We start from the raw sequence: 17,390 nt of genomic DNA, 5'->3' as shown, positions 1-17,390 counted from the left end.
AGCTAGGGCGGGGGCCCTAGAAGTGCCCCAAGTGACTTACGATAGTTAACATTTTTTGTTTTGCATTTATCATTGTGTGTTCGTGGTTGGAGTGAAGTACGTGCATACATGTGTGCAGGCCGGAGAGCAGTTTATGGGAGTTGTTTCTCTCCTCCTTGGCAGGTCTAGAACACTGAGCCTTCTTGCTGGCTCGGTAGTTAATACCTGTTGTCAACTTGGCAGGACCCAGAGTCAACGGAGAGAAGCCCTTGTAGCCTGTCTGTGAGGGAGTCTCTGGATTGAGTTAATTTAGGTGGGAACCCCCACTAATGTGGGCGGGCTGGCACCTTCCTGCTAGACTGAATAAAAATAAGTGAGTGGTGCAGTCTTTAATCCCAGCGTTTGGGAGGCAGAGGCAGGCTGATCTCTGTGGGTTTGAGGCCAGCCTGGTCTACAGAGCTAGGGCTACATAGAGAAACCCTGACTGAGACTGGCAGGGGGTGTGGGGTGGGGTGGGGGTGGAGAGTGGGCTGAGCTCCAGCATCCGTCTGTGTTGGCTTCTTGGCTGTGGATACAATGTGACCAGCTGAGCACCAGCATCGTCGCTGTTGGCTTCTTGGCTGTGGATACAATGTGACCAGCTGCCCCCACTCCAGCTGCCATGCCTTCCCCACCGTGAGGGACTGTGCATCCTCAGACTGTGGGTCTGTCCTTTCTCCCTCCCGTTGCTTTTGTTAGGCAGGAATAAGAAAAGTATTAAAACCTGGCTTCTTCCCCAAACCCAGTGCAAAACCCGGTCTTTCTCAGTTGTGCTGGACCCAGACATGGAGGCGGTGACCCCTTAAATACAGTACTAAAGAAAGCAGGAGCTGCCCTGCCGGAGGACCGGGGTTCAGTTCCCAGCACCCTTATGGTGACACACAACTGTCTGTAACTCCAGTCCCAGGGATCCAAATGTACCCCCTCTGGCCTCCTCAGGCATTGCACACACATGTGCACAGACAGATGTGGGGGGCACCGATATACATGCAACATTTTAAATAGCAGACGTATGCCATTTAGTGCAGTGTGTGTGTACAGATGCACTCAGAGTCCAGCAGTGTGTGTGTGCGCGTGCGCAGATGCACTCAGTCCAGCAGAGTGTTGGGAACTGAACTTAGGTCCTCTATAAGAAGAGCAGCAGGTGCTCTTAACTGATAAGCCTTCTCTCCAGAAGCCCCGCCCCTGCACCCCCAGGATAGGATTCAAGACAGGGTTTCTCTGTGGCTTTGCAGGCTGTCCTTGTAGAGTAGACCAGGCTGGTCTTGAACTCACAAAGATCCTCCTGCCTCTGCCTCCTGAGTGCTGGGATTAAAGGCGAGCGCCACCACAGGCGGGCTAAAAATCCAAGAGTAGTTTTTGTTTTGTTTTTTGCTTCTAAGATTTATTTCTTATGTATGCAGCATTCTGAATGCACATATGCCAGCAGATCAGAAGAGAGCACCACATTCATTCACCATGTGGTTGCTAGGAATTGAACTCAGGACCTTTGGAAGAGTAGCCAGTGCTCTTAACCATACAGCCACCTCTCCAGCCCCCAAGTGATATTTTTAAATGGGAAAAATCCCAGCAACCCAGAAGGCTGAGACAGGAGGGTAAAAAGTTTTAGGCAGTTTAGTAAAACTCTACCTCAGAATAAATGGATAAAGAGAGTCAGCACTTGGTCTCAGTGGTTGGAGTTGCTTCCACTGAGCCTGTGATCTGAGTTTTGTGAGAAGAAAGAATCAACTCCCACAGGTTGGTCTCTGACCTACATGAGTGCACCTTGGCAGGCAGGCACCTCCCCCACTCCACAATGCACAATCTAAATAAACAAATAAGTAAGTAAGTAACTTTTTAGAAAAAATAAACAACAGAGGCTTAGATGGTGGCTCAGGAGTAAGAACACAGTTTGTACAGAACACTGGAGTTCAGTTCCCGGTGCCCACGTCAGGCTGCTCACAACTCTAGCTCCAGCGTTCCAGGCCTCTTCCAGCATCCACACTCATGTGCACACACCCTCAGACACACTCGTGTGCACACACCCTCAGTCAGACACACTCATGTGTTCACACCCTTAGTCAGACACACTCGTGTGCACACACCAGCAATCAGACACACTCATGTGCACACACCCTCAGTCAGACACACTCATGTGCACACACCCTCAGTCAGACACACTCACGTGCACACACCAGCAATCAGACACACTCATGTGCACACACCCTCAGTCAGACACACTCACGTGCACACACCCTCAGTCAGACACACTCATGTGCACACACCAGCAATCAGACACACTCACGTGTACACACCCTCAGTCAGACAGACTCACGTGTACACACCCTCAGTCAGACACACTCATGTGTGCACACCCTCAGTCAGACACACTCGTGCACACACCCTCAGTCAGACACACTCATGTGTGCACACCCTCAGTCAGACACACTCATGTGCACACACCCTCAGTCAGACACACTCATGTGCACACCCTCAGTCAGACACACTCATGTGCACACACCCTCAGTCGTCAGACACACACAATCACATAGTTTCAAAAAATAATAAACCTTTGAAAATTTTCAACAACAAAACAGCCCACATGATGACACCATTTAGCATTTGTGCCCGTTATTGTCTGTGGGCTTTGTCAAGATTTTGAAAACAACAGGAAAGGAATTATTTGGTGTTTTTCTGTGTAATTAAGGAAGGAAAGGGGGATTTGCCCTCGAGTTGGAAAATGGCCAGGAGTGGGTGGAGGGCCGGGGAAGCCCATGGAAGTTTTGTTTTGTTTATTATGGGGGGTTGGTACATGCCGCAGCTCTTTCGAGAAGGTCGGGGACCACTTCAGTGGAGTGGGGTCTCCCCTTCCATCTTCATGGGGGTCCTGGGAATGGCACTGTGGTTGTAGGCTTGCTGGGCAAGCGCCTTTCCCCGCTGAACCCTCTTGCCAGTCCTTGGTGGGAAGGTTTGGAGGCGGCAGAGGGATGGCTGGCTGGTCAGTCTCAGGCCACAGTGGCTCTCCCTGACATCAGCATCTCTTCCTCTTGTACCCTGAGGAATAATGTTTCCCTGGGGATGAAAAAGCCTTCCTTTGTGTGGCCCCTTAATTACCATGCTGCTGTGCCAAGCCAGCGAGTAGCAGGCGGGTGTAGCAGCTGGGCACAGCCAATGCCAGGCAGCAAAGCCTGCTCCCTTGGGACAGCCTGGGACAGCTGGTCTGGGAGTGCTGCCCACCTCTGCCCCTCTGCCCACAAGCTGGGTCCCCAGAGGATCCAGAGGGCCCTGGCCGGTCTCGGGGCAGTCAGAAACCCCAAGGGTCGCTGGAGGAAGGGGAGGAGGAAGAAGGGGTGGAGGTTGGAAGGGTCTCAGCCACTCTTGGAAGCTCATTTATTTCATCCCCTTCCCCTCCCCCATCTTGTTTTTGCAGACTGTCAGCGTCAATAAGGCCATTAACACGCAGGAGGTGGCCGTGAAGGAAAAGCATGCCAGGAATATCCTTTTGGATGCAGTCCTTGGGAGGCTGACCCTGGAAGGGGGTCAGATAGTGGGAACTGAGGTCAGGAAGAGGCTTCTTGCTTGCTTGGCAACAGGAAAAGTAACCCTTGCCTGGGGCAGGAGCCTGCAGGCAGAAGTCACTTCCAGTCCAACCACAGACCCAGCCTAGCAAGGGACACAGGAGGCCATCCAGCCCAGGCCTTTTGTATGTATTTAGTTAGTGAAGTCTTAAACCCAGGACAAATGACTAATTGAGGGGTTCATTAACACACCAGGTTCTCCCCCACCAGGTTCTCCCCGTACCCTACCTGCTAACAGTTCTGCTGGCTGCCACACCCCCTGATCTCTCCAGCCCAGAGACTGGGCTGCCTTTCCCCAGACGCCCTTCCCTACACAATCCACCCGTTCTGGTTACCTGGCCTTTTCAGTCATCCATTCTCTACCCTCCTGGCCTTTTGATCTGATCCTATCCCTCCCCGCCATGGTCCAGCTCAATCTGGTCACCTCCACTCTGGACTCTCCCAGATGCCCCTGCCTCTGGCATCACATAAACCAGGTGTGGTCCTGCACCCCTGTAATCCCAGAAGTCCAGAGGTGGAGATAGGAGGATCCGGAAGTTCAAGGTCATCCTCTATTAACATACTAATTCCAGGACAACCTGGGCTACTTAAATGTTGGTCCAGCCTCAAAAAAGGCAGGTGAGAGGGAGGTAGGATGGGTGACTCAGCAGATGTAAAGGAACTTGCCGTCAAGCCTGAGGGGCTGAGGTCAACAAGCTGCCCTCCAACGTCTACACGTGCACCTATGTGACACCTAATAGTACATAAATGCATTTAAATGCAGCTTTGAAAAAGACAATTCCTTTCAGGGGAAACTGTTACAAAATAGAGAGCAAGGTGGTATTTTAGCACCGTCAGCCTCCAGACTGCCAGGGCAAACACGGAGAACTGTGTGTGGGGGTCTCAGTGGTGAACAGTGCCCGCCCACCCTCCTTTGCCAACACCACCCACCAGCCCCTGCTTTCCCTAACTCCCATCACCGTGCATCCTGGGCACCCACCATGAGAAAGGGGCGCAGACATTTTGGTCCGTGGTCAACCGGCTGCCCCTGTCCAGCAATGCCATGCTGTGCTGGAAGTTCTGCCATGTCTTCCACAAACTCCTCCGAGACGGACATCCCAACGTGAGTGTCCCCGTCCCCCGTCGTCCCCCCTGTTGTCTTGTGTCGTCCCGTCCGTCCCCCCCCACCCCCACCCGGGCGTGCTGGGAAAGGGAAATTGACTTCCGTTCCTGCTGCCCTCGATGCCGGCAAGCAGAGACGGGAACTGAAGCTTAAAGAGACATTTTTATTTACACGTGTGTGTCTGTGTGAGTTATACCACGCGTGTCCAGGTGCCCGGTGAGGACCAAAGAGGGCATCAGATTCCCTGACTTGGAATTCCAGGATGTTACGAGCCACCCAGTGTGGGTGCTGGGAAACTCGGGTTCTTTCTGCAGGAGCTGCAAAACAGCCTTAACTGCGGAGCCATCTCTACAGCCCCTGGAATTGTATCTTTAAAACCATTTTATCCAGAGATCCAGCGGTTGGAGAAGACCATGTGCTCCAGCTCATCTTGAGCCAGCAGATTATACCGCGAGGAGGGGGTGGAGCCAGCAGATTATACCGCGAGGAGGGGGTGGAGCCAGCAGATTATACCGCGAGGAGGGGGTGGAGCCAGCAGATTATACCGCGAGGAGGGGGTGGAGCCAGCAGATTATACCGCGAGAAGGGGGTGGAGCCAGCAGATTATACCGCGAGAAGGGGTGGAGCCATCAGATTATACAGCGAGGAGGGGGTGGAGACAAAGGCTGTCAGGCTTTTCAGGGTTCAGCCTTGCCCCTTTGGCCAGGTGATCAGCCGTGTTTCTGATAAAAAAAGAAAGTCCCACTTCTGATATTGTGCCTCTTGCACTCTTCCCTCATGGGTGTCTGGGCTCAAATGTTTATTGAAATACTTAGGTTAATGTCTGCTGGTGTCGACCTGTTCCAGAGGCACCTGGGCCAAAGAGGCAGTGTTACACTCAAAATACACGGTGTCTGCTTGAAGCCAGTAACATTGTGTATGCACTGATGATGTTTATAATATAGAATATGGAAGTTCCCCGTTATCTCTCCTGTCCCCTATCAAAAGCGATTGTCAAGCCAGCAAGATAATCCCAGGGATCCAAGGTGAAGGAGAGAACTGATTTCTGAAAGTTGTCCACATGTATGCTGTGACACGGGCACCCTCACACACATGCACACACAAGCATGCACACAGGAACACACACACACACACACACCCCTCATCTTTGATTTCCCACAGGAGGCAGGTACATCCCTTTGCCCCAGGCCCAGGTAGACTGTTCTCTGACCACCCGTGCCTCCTCTCATGGCTCTTCCTTCTTTTCTAGGTGCTAAAAGACTCTCTGAGATACAAAAGTGAATTAAGCGACATGAGCAGGATGTGGGTGAGTATGGAGATGAACGGGGGGGGGGGCTCCTACTCCTCATCCCCAGGGAAGGGGATAGAACAAGTTACCCTCCTGCCCTTTGGTTCAGACATCATCTCATGGAACCCAGACTAGCCTCAAATTCACTACATGGCTAAGGTTGACCTAGAACTCATGACCCTCCTGGCTGGGATTGCAGGTGTGCATGGCCAAGTCCAGTTTATCCAGAGCTGGGGAAAGCAAGTGCTCCACCATCTAAAGTGCATCCCTATCTAGCCCATGATTGGCTAGTTTCTTCTGTGGGTCTTAGGAGTGAGCTGAAGGTGTCCTCACATTACGGTGCCTTGCCTGAGTCCCTGTAAGCTCCAGGCAAATTCCAAGTTCCCAGAGCCTGCCTGGGGACTTGAATTCCATATCATGGAATTAGGATCCCTTTGTTTTGGGGCTGAAGAGATGGCTCAGCAGTTAGGAACACTAGCTGCTCTTCCAGAGGACCAGAGTTCAATTCCCAGCACCCACATGGTGGCCCACTAGGGATCCAGTGACCTCTTCTGGCCTCCTGAGACATGCAAACGGGTAGTGCACAGACCTGTATGCACACAAAGGCATAATAATATAAGACGTAATAATATAAGGTAAAAATAGCTAAAGATTTATTGTTTCTTTGAGATCTCCACACATGGTCCAGGCTAGCCTGGAACTTGTCATCTTCCTACATTAGCCTCCTGAGTACTAGGATTATAGGCTTTCTGTGGAGAGGGGGGACGCAGGTGGGGGTGAAGGCGGAGTATATGCCTGTGTGTGTGAAGACACACTGTCAGCCATGGGCGTCGCTCCTTAGTAGCTGTCCACCTTGTTGGGTTTTGTTTTTTGTTTGTCTTTTGGTTTTTTTTTTTTTTTTTTAGCAGGGTCTCTCTCTCTCTATGTAGTCCTGGCTGTCCTAGAACTCACCTCGTAGCCCAGGCTGGCCTTGAATTCACTGAGATCCTCTCACCTCTGTCTCCTGAGTGCTGACATTAAAGGCTTATACCATCACAATACACCAAGCCGTCCTCGTTTTTTGAGACAGGCTCACTGAACCTGTGGCTCACCAGTTAGGTTAAGCTGGTTGTCTGGTGAGCCCTGGGGATCCTCCCATCTCTGCCTCCCCGACACCGAGATTGCAAACCTGTACTGTGAGTGCTGAAGACACCCCTCAGGCCCCCAGACTTGCTCAACAAACTTAACAATAGAGCTGTCTCCCCATACCTTTTTTTAATTCTTTTTATCTCATCCCTTGCTTTCTTATGGGTTCATTGTGGATCTCACTTTGTAACCCAGAGTAGTCTTCAATTTCCAGTATCCTCCTGCCTCAGCCTCCCTGGTGGGTGCTGGGATTCCTGTACAATAGCTTTTTAAAAAAATATTTTTCTTCGTTTGTGTGCATGGGGTGCAGATGGAGGTCAAAAGAGTCGTTTGCTGGAGCTGGAGTTACAGGCACTGGGGAGCCGGGAACTGAACTCAGGTCCTCGGCACCAGCTGCATGCACTCCGGCTGCTGGGCCATCATCGCTCCAGCCCCCTTTACAAGATGTCTTACGCCTTGCAAATATTTTAGCTATGTTAATGAGGCCCGTGCTGTATATTGCTTCTTATAATCCCATCATCAGTCCTTAGAGATCTGTGTGGCCATCTGGCATTTCTGGTGGATTTTAGTTATTTTTCCTTTTGTGCCTTTTTTTTCCCCCTTGGGAGCTCCTCAGTTTTCCTGGGAACACAATTCTTTGAAGTAAGTAACAAAGACGGGTCTCTCCAGAGAGAACCTGTGTTCGCCTCTATAGAGATCGCTCTCAATTAAGCTCTCAGCTGGAAGCTTGTGAATTCTGGGAAGGTCCCCTGGGGAGTGTCTTCTGGGTCTCCTTCCAACATTGGATTTTACTTCTCTTCATCACAGGACTGGGTGGAGGAAATCTCAATGGAATATTCTCAAGGATTTCCTCCATATGGCAGTGCAGGGGGTGAACGCCCTTTATTTTTTTGGGTGCGTGCGTGTGCGCGTGCGTGTACATGTATGGGTGTGTGTGCATGTATATGAGTGTGTGTGCGTGTGTACGCATGCGTGTGTGTGTGTGTGTGTGTGTGTGTGTGTAAGGAGGGGTACATGCATGCCACTGTTTCTCTTCTACCAAGTGGAACCCTGAGGTCATCAGGCTTGGTGGCAAATTCCTTTACCCTCTGAGCCATCTTTCTGCCCCGTCTTTTTTTGTGTTTTTGTTTTGTTTTTCAGGACAGGGTCTCTCTGTGTAACAGTCCTGGCTGTCCTGGAATTCACTCTGTAGACCGAGCTGGCCTTGAGCTGCCTCTGCCTCCAGAGTGCTGGGACTAAAGGCGTGGGCCCCCGCCGCCTGGTTCAGCCCCACCTTTAAAAACTGTTTATTGTGTGTGCTGGGATGGGTGGGGTCACGTGAGTGATGTAGCAGGCCGACTCACACACCTCGCCTGTGGTGGTCCGTCAGTCCTGTCCTTCCATGTGGGTCCCAGGGATTGACTCATGTCAGGCCTGGAACCACTGAACACCAGCAGCCAAGAAAAAGAATTTAGAGAAAGCCCTGCCTCCACACTGATGTAGCCTCCTCTCTTCCTCCACACAGGGCCACCTGAGCGAGGGGTATGGACAGCTGTGCAGCATCTACCTCAAACTGCTGAAAACAAGGATGGAGTACCACACCAAAGTAAGCACCTGCCATGCTCCATGGCCCCCCCTCCCTCATCCCGTCCCTCCTCCAAGCCCTCCCTCAGCCCTCCCTCCAGACCCTCCCTGGTCTTTATTATCACTTTAGGGAACAGTGTGGGACCTCAAGAATCCAGGGTGCTATGACCCAACTCTGTAAGGGGAAATCAACAGAACAATGTGATCAATGATCCCAGGGTGACCTTTTGACTTCTGACCTATGTTCGTGGGGTCATTCTGTTAAGCATTTCACAAGCAGGGTAGCAACAACCCTGCAGTGGGTGGTGCTTCCTGAGGAAAATGACAAACATTGACTTATGTACATATTTTAAGATTTATTTATAGTTTGTAGTATGTGTGGTCTGCTTGTAGGTATGTGCACCATGGGCATGCAGTGCCCACAGAGGCCAGAAGAGGGCGGCAGATCCGCTGAAAGTAGAGTTATAGACAGTCGTGGGCATCCATGGGGGTTCTGGGAACTTAACCCAGCCAGCGCTGTCTACTGATGAGCCTCTCCTCCAGGCCTATCTTGGCCTTTCGTTTTAAGCTGTATTTTTATTTATTTCAGGGGGGAGGTGGCGTCAGAAGACAACTTAGAAGAGGCAGTGTTTTCAGGACTGGAAAAATAACTCAGAGGTTAAGAGCACAGGCTGTGTTTTCAAGGGAGATGGGATTCAATTCCCAGCACCCACACTGAGGTTCATAGCTGTCTGTCACAACAGCTCTAGGGAATCCAGTGTCTTTTTCTACACTCTGGGCACCAAACACACACATGGTGCACATACATACATGCATGCAGGAAAAACACTCATAGACATAAAATAAAGATAAATCTTTTTTTAAAGTCACTTGGAAGATAAAAGTAGTTAATGAATAAAGTGTTTCCTTTAAAGTACTAGGGGGAAGTATAGTTTATTCTCCCTTCCTACCCTGTAGCTCCAGGCATCAAATTCAGGTCCAAACAAGACAAAAATAAATAAATAACACATGATAAATCAAAAATACATGGACTCTCACCTTGTTCTGGCTCCATGTCAAAGTAGTCACTCTGGAATTTAGTAGCTCTTGATGTAATGGCCACCTCTCTTTCTACAGTCTGTTTCCATGTCTTCTGGTGTTTAGGCTACTTCAGCAGCTGAGGCAGGGGGATCTCTTGAATCCAAGAGGAAATGTAGCTAAATGAGCAGAGTGCTTACCTAGCATGCATGAAGCCTTGGTTTTCATCCCCAGCACTGCATAAACCTAGTATAGTGTGCACACGTCTAATCCCAGCACGCAGGAGGGGAAGGCAGAAGGATCAGAAGTTCAAAGCTGTCCTTAGCTACATAGTGAGTTTCAGGTCCACCTGGGCTACACGGGACCCTGTGTCAATGGACTTTTCTTCCCTGCCCACCAGTAACCAACAGGGAGACTCAGTACTAATTATAAATGTTAGGCCAATAGCTCGGGCTTATTACTAACTAGCTCTTACAACTTAAATTAGCCCATATCTCTTATCTAAGTTTTACCACATGGCTCATGGCTTGTTACCTCATCTTGTACATGTCCTTCTTCCTCTGTGTCTAGCTGGTGACTCCTGAGACTCTTCCCTCCTTCCCAGCATCCTCCTAGTCTGGCTCTCCTGCCCAATTAACAAATGAAAGTAATACATATTTACAGTGTACAAAGATTGTTCCACAGAAACCATGCCTTAAAGCAGACACAACACTTGAGGACGTGGGCCTGTCTCTTCCAGACTCCCATGAGCTCACAGTAGCAGCTTTGGGACATGGCCAGGGCTGAGGAGACTGAATGAGAATTGAGTGTCTGCCACCCAGGGCTTCCGGATGATTCGCAGGGGAGCATGCTCACATGCTGGATCTCATTGTGCCTTGGGAGGACGTGCTTAGAGAGTGTTCCAGGAGAGAGCCCTTCAGCCCTTACGATGGGTCGTGGACAGTGGACAGTGTTCTTTCCTGGGATCCATTGAGGGGCCCGTGTTTGTGAGGTAGACTGACCGTGCCTCCCTCGAAAGTGTCGCTGACATAGAACCTGCTGCACGTACTTACTGTAGACAGCTTGTGTCTACTCACTCCCCCCGTAAGCCGCATCCTCAAACGAGCACTCTGCCGCTTAGCCGTCTCCTCCTTCACCCAAATTCCCTTCCAGAATCCCAGGTTCCCAGGCAACCTTCAGATGAGTGACCGACAGCTGGACGAGGCCGGAGAAAGTGATGTTAACAACTTGTAAGTGGCCATCCTTCTCCCCCTGGCCCGGCAGGGAAGTAAGCTTTTGTGATTTTGGTTCCTGCTCCTGGAAATGGCGGGAGGCCCCAGTGGTGGGAGGCAGGCTGGAGTGAGGAGTCCCCGGGTGACCTTGCTGCTAGCGCTGTGTCTGTCTGTTATCCTAGCCCAGACGCAGTTGGACGTGGTTTCTCTGTCTTAGTCTCTCCAACCTAAACCCCGACCAAGGCCTGTCATCTCTCTTTCTCCTGTGGGACCTTGAGAGGCTTAGTCTTTAAATACCTTTCACGAGAGAAGCCGGGAAGGAAGCTGGGGTGTATGTCTGTGCAGGCAAGAATGCAGCTGTGCTCCCACGGGGATGCTCAGGGTGGGAAGCAGGACAGAGCCTGGGGAGGTGTGAAACCCTGACTTTGGTGGCTGGGTGTGACTCAGCGCCAGAGCCCCTGCCTAGACTCCCCAAGTGAGGGCAAGTGTGTGACCCAGTGGTAGAGCCCCTGCCTGAAACGACCCAGTGAGGGGCTGGGGGCGTGGCTCCTCAATGGTAGAGCACCTGCCTAGCGTCTCCCAATGACATGCTGGGGCCCCGGTTTAGCAGTATCATTCTTGCTTAGCATGTACAAGGTCATGGATTTATGGATTTATGCTCGGCACTGGGTGAGGGGGATCGGGACTATGGACTTTGATTTCAAGGTCATGGATTTATGCTCGGCACTGGGTGAGGGGGATCGGGACTATGGACTTTGATTTCAAGGTCATGGATTTATGCTCGGCACTGGGTGAGGGGGATCGGGACTATGGACTTTGATTTCAAGGTCATGGATTTATGCTCGGCACTGGGTGAGGGGGATCGGGACTATGGACTTTGATTTCAAGGTCATGGATTTATGCTCGGCACTGGGTGAGGGGGATCGGGACTATGGACTTTGATTTCAAGGTCATGGATTTATGCTCGGCACTGGGTGAGGGGGATCGGGACTATGGACTTTGATTTCAAGGTCATGGATTTATGCTCGGCACTGGGTGAGGGGGATCGGGACTATGGACTTTGATTTCAAGGTCATGGATTTATGCTCGGCACTGGGTGAGGGGGATCGGGACTATGGACTTTGATTTCAAGGTCATAGATTTATGCTCGGCACTGGGTGAGGGGGATCGGGACTATGGACTTTGATTTCTGGTTTTTCCTCCTGCCAGTTTTCAGCTCACGGTGGAAATGTTTGATTACCTGGAGTGCGAACTGAACCTCTTCCAGACAGGTGAGTCTCTTCCCAGACCGTCGTGTGGCTCAGTCACCGGACTCCCAGCCTGATCCGTGTGGTTCACCTGGCTCAATCCCTTTTAGTTTTGTTAAAGACAAACTCTCTGTGGCGTAGGCTGTCCTCGAACTCACAGCAGCCCCGCCTCGACCATCTGAGCGCTGGTATTAACAGGCTTGCACCAGCACGTCCAGCAGGCCGAGCCCTCTTGTTACCCCTGCTTAGCAGAGCTGACTGTCAGCCTCTGCCCTCTCCTCACATAGTTCTGAAGTCGGTTATTTCATATCAGATAGGGAGACCGGTTGCTCTGCCCCTCCCTCCTGGCCTCCAAGCTCCCAGAGGCTGTTTTGACCCTGCTGACAGTCGTTGGATGGTGGCCACGATTCCAGCCGGTCCGTCTGATTGTTGCTGAGCATCTACACAGGCATGCTTTCTGCTCGGAAGGGGAGTGTAATCGGATTTTCCTTTGGGCTGCCAGCCAGTTCCCAAATAAAGATATGGAGGCATTATTAATTATGAATGCTTGGCCTTAGCACAGGCTTGTCCAACTGGGTCTTTTAACTTAATCTAACCTGTTTCTTTTCCTCTATGTTTTGCCTCAGTTCTTTTTACCTTTCATTCATTGTGTGTGTCCTACTTTCCTGCTTCCTCTGTGTCTTTCTGTCTGGCCTCTGGTGTCCCTCTGTCTTCTCTGGAGCCCAAATAGCTCCTCCTACATACTTTCCCTGCCCAGAAGTTCCGCCTCTGCCTCATCCCTCACTATTGGCCATTCACCTTTTTATTAGACCAATCAGGTACCTTTAAGCAGTTAAGGTAAAATAGGAATGCATCTTTACATAGTTAAACAAATAGGCCACAATATAAACCAACACAATCCCTCTCTACTTAAACAAATGCAAAACATCTTTGCATAGTCAAACAAACATTCCACAAAAGAGGAGTCTGTCTTGAGCTCGGGATACAGCTCATTCCAGTACAGTGCTTGCCTAGCGTGCACACAGATTTTTTTAAAAATCATGAATGCATATAGGTCTGTGTTGGGGTATGTACACATGAGTGCAGTTGTTTGCAGAGGCCAAAAGGGGGCATCAGATCCCCTGGAGATAGAGTTAGAGATGGTTGTAAGCCACCCTGCCTTATGTGGGTGTTGGGAACTGAACCTGGGGCCTCTGAAAGAACAGTGTGCACTCTAAACCACTCAGCCACCTCTCTAGTCCTAATAACCCTATCGGGTTTTTTGTTTTTTTTTTTTAAAGCCAGGCATAGTGTTAGGTGGATTTCTGTGAGTTTGAGGCCAGCGTGATCTACAAAGTGAAGACGGCCTGGGCTGTTACACAGAGAAACTTTCTCAAAAAACAAACAAAAAAGAATGGGAGCAACTGAGGACGCCTGAGGCTGCCCTGTGGCCGCCATCCGTACCAGCCCACATGCGCGCTGCAGGCACACACGCACACACACATGCACAGAGGCACACGTACACACAGGCACAGGCACACACACACACAGGCACATGCACACAGGCACACGTACACACACATGCACAGAGGCACACGTACACACAGGCACAGGCACACAGGCACACGCACACACACAGGCACATGCACACAGGCACATGTACACACACATGCACAGAGGCACAGGCACACACATACATGCACACAGACACACACACACATACATGCACACAGGCACACGCACACACACATGCTTACCCACACAGCCAAAGCTGAAAGGCAGAGCGCTCTTGAGCTCCTCGCTGGTCTCAGCAGACCCTGGGCGATCGTCACCACAGAGCTTCCCACAAGAGTGTCTAGAGGCCTGGCCAGGCTGAGAGATGTACCTGCAGTCACTGCTAGAGCTGCTGCTGGGGGTCAAGTCCCATTCCCGGAAGGAGATGGAAGTGGCTGTGAGTTCTTGTCAAACAGAAGCTTGACACTGATGGCTGCTTTGCAGTGACATTGCTTTCAATTTGTGTCAAGAAAAAACTACCTTTTAATTAGGGTGGTTCTCTCTCTCTGTGTGTGTGTGTGTGTGTGTGTGTGTGTGTGTGTGTGTGTGTGTGTCAGAGAGAGAGAGAGTCTCTCTGTCTAAGCCACCAGACAAACACACTTACAGGGTCTCTGCAGACCAGAAAAATGAAACACATGAGGGCTCTGTGCTTACCCATGGACTGTCCACACATGTGGTAACACCAAGGAAGTCTTGTGTTGTGTGTTACATATAATCCGCAGGGACGGTGGGCAGCCAGTACAAGAAAGATAGTCAACCCTGGCGGGGGTGAGGTGGCAGCCTATAGTCAGGTACCCAATGGCGGAGTATAAAATAAGGTCATGTGAGTAGATGCCTGGAATAAGACATTTAGGGGAAAGCTGTACGCTGTTTGTAGAGTGCTTGCCTAACATGCACGAAGTCCTGGGTTCAAATCCCTGGCACTATATAAACCATGTGTGATGGTCCACACTTCTCCCAGCACCCAGGAGATGCAGGCAGGAAGAGCAGAAACTCAAGATCGCCCCGGCCGCATATTGAGTTCAGGTCCACCGGGGCTACATGAGACCCTATTTCAGGAAAGAAAATGTGTTGAGTGTTTCTGCTCAGACTTGGGGCAGATCTCAGAGGTATCAGTGGGGCTCCACACAAAGTTAGAGTGTCGTTCTCACCTGGTCATGACACATCGAGCTTTCTGACCATCAGGGGCAAATGTGTATCTGTTCCACCCGTCAGTGGCCACGTGGACTCCGCACAAGTACGTCTTAGGCTTGTGACTACCGTCAAGTGACTTAGGACGTATTTCCTTACCTGTCCGGTGAGGTATCATAGGGCTGAATGAATCACATGAGTCACTGCACCTGTCAATCACAGGCCATGCACCCGTCACCCAGCCCTTGGGAGGCTGAGATGAGAGGATAGAGCCCTGCTCATGCTATATAGCAAGATCCTGTGGCAACATGAAATTATCGCAGGGGGTACAGTTCAGGATCATAGCATTTGCCTAGAATCCTCCAATAAGGAATTAGGGGTATGGCTTAGTGGTAGGGTGCTTGCCTAAAATACCCCAGAGGAATTACAACCATGACTCAAGAGTAGAGCTCTGGGCTAAAATCCTCCAGTGAGAGGCTGGGGACATAACAGTAGAGCACCAGCCTAGAATCCCCACATCGAGGAGCTGGGTATGTGGCTCAGTGGTAGAGCCCCTGCCTAGAATCCCCCAGTGAGGGCCTGGGATGTGGCTCAACAGTAGAATTTTGTCGGACTTTTCTGTCCCACCAGCCAGTTCCCATTAATTATAAATGCTCAGCCTTGTTGCTAACTGGCTCTTACACTTGAAATTAGCCCACATTTCTTTTAAGTGCTGTGCTACATGGTGGTGCCTTGTTTTCAACTCAGCAAGTTCATCTTGCATGTCTACCTAGCTCCTCAGGCTCCTCCCCCTTCTTCCCAGCATTCTCTTTTTATCTGCCTGCCCTTCCTAACCTCCACCTGTCCAGCTACTGGCCTGTCAGCTTCTTTATTAAACAATCACAGCGACATATCCACACGGTGTGAAGGAGTATCCCACAGTGGATCCCTGCCTTTCGTATGCAAAGTCCTGGGTTCCATTCTTAGTTCCACAGAAACACAGAGTGCACGCTCAGATAAGTCTTGGCTGTGTGTCACCACCCCGGTTCTATTTCGCTGCAGGGATTTCTGCCTCACCGTGGCCTCTCTCCCCATCTTCCTCCACAGTGTTCAACTCCTTGGACATGTCCCGCTCGGTATCCGTGACCACAGCCGGGCAGTGCCGCCTCGCACCTCTGATCCAGGTCATCCTGGACTGCAGTCACCTCTACGACTACACTGTCAAGCTGCTCTTCAAGCTCCACTCCTGTGAGTATGACAGCCTCGACCATTCTGTGTGAGCTTCAGGCCGTTCCCAGAGACATGCAAGCAGCTCACGAAATACCCTCGGCCTTGCTCTGGTCCTAAGAGCCTGGGGTTCCTGGTCCTCTGAGAATGGAAGGGAGAAGCCCAAGCTTTGGATTTAACCCAGTCTAGCTCCTGACCTTGCAGACCTGTGTCTTAGGAGGGTTCTCACTCAATGTTCACCTCCAGCTCTACCTGTCACCATTCACCAAAAGTTCCTGTGTTCTTAGACGCACGCAGAGCACAATTGACCTACCTGACCTACACTTACATGAGCTAATGCAGTGACCTCCAAACCATCACAAGCCAGTTCCTTGTAACAGATGGAATTTATGGAGAAATAGAAAGCAAACAGCTGCAGGGCTGGTATAGCTTAGCAGTAGGTACCTAACTGAAGGTGTGGTTTGTAGCATTTGCCCAGAATCCCCCAGTGAGGGGCTGGGGTGTGGCTCAGTGGTAGAACACCTGCCCAGAATCCCCCAGTGAGGGGCTGGGGTGTGGCTCAGTGGTAGAGCACCTGCCCAGAATCCCCCAGTGAGGGGCTGGGGTGTGGCTCAGTGGTAGAGCACCTGCCTAGAATCCCCCAGTGAGGGGCTGGGGTGTGGCTCAGTGGTAGAGCACCTGCCCAGAATCCCCCAGTGAGGGGCTGGGGTGTGGCTCAGTGGTAGAGCACCTGCCTAGAATCCCCCAGTGAGGGGCTGGGGTGTGGCTCAGTGGTAGAGCACCTGCCCAGAATCCCCCAGTGAGGGGCTGGGGTGTGGCTCAGTGGTAGAGCACCTGCCCAGAATCCCCCAGTGAGGGGCTGGGGTGTGGCTCAGTGGTAGAGCACCTGCCCAGAATCCCCCAGTGAGGGGCTGGGGTGTGGCTCAGTGGTAGAGCCCCTGCCTAGAATCCCCAGTGAGGGGCTGGGGGCATGGCTTAGTTGTTGAGATCTTAACTACCATGCATAATACCCTGAGTTTCATCCACTCAATGAAGAAAAATTAAATACAGCTGGATCTGATGCCTATAGTCCCAGTAGCTTGGAGGCAAAGGCAGAAGGATCTCTGCTGGTTCAAGGCCAGCCTGAGCAAGTTCCAGGCAAGCCTTGTTTACATAGTGAGACACTTAAATAAAGCAATAAACAAATCAGGGCTAATCCAAGGGGTTTGCTTAGCAGCAGATCCCTTCTGCACCCTTAAGAAAAATGCATAATAATTGCCGGGCAGTGGTGGCGCACGCCTTTAATCCCAGAACTCGGGAGGCAGAGGCAGGCAGATCTCTTTGAGTTCGAGGCTGGGCTGGACCGACAGCCTCCAAAACAATACAGAGAAACCCTGTCTCGTAAAAACCAAA

General features: G+C 51.1%; 1 protein-coding gene across 9 annotated transcripts in view; it reads left to right on the top strand.

Moving 5' to 3' along the window:
* Hip1 (huntingtin interacting protein 1) overlaps positions 1-17,390 on the top strand; it is a 118,402-nt gene that overhangs the window by 69,507 nt on the left and 31,505 nt on the right. For all 9 annotated transcript variants that reach the window (XM_040731229.1, XM_040731224.1, XM_040731222.1 and 6 more), the window contains exons 2-8: positions 3,428-3,491; positions 4,535-4,677; positions 5,927-5,983; positions 8,595-8,675; positions 10,823-10,899; positions 12,091-12,152; positions 15,879-16,019. In XM_040731229.1, coding sequence (XP_040587163.1) covers positions 3,428-3,491; positions 4,535-4,677; positions 5,927-5,983; positions 8,595-8,675; positions 10,823-10,899; positions 12,091-12,152; positions 15,879-16,019 — 625 coding nt within the window. The remainder of the gene's footprint in view (positions 1-3,427; positions 3,492-4,534; positions 4,678-5,926; positions 5,984-8,594; positions 8,676-10,822; positions 10,900-12,090; positions 12,153-15,878; positions 16,020-17,390) is intronic.

The sequence above is a fragment of the Mesocricetus auratus genome, unplaced genomic scaffold, assembly GCF_017639785.1.
Source record: "Mesocricetus auratus isolate SY011 unplaced genomic scaffold, BCM_Maur_2.0 Super-Scaffold_100025, whole genome shotgun sequence".
In the NCBI taxonomy this organism is placed as follows: Eukaryota; Metazoa; Chordata; class Mammalia; order Rodentia; family Cricetidae; genus Mesocricetus; species Mesocricetus auratus.
This window is presented reverse-complemented; position numbering and strand designations above follow the sequence as displayed.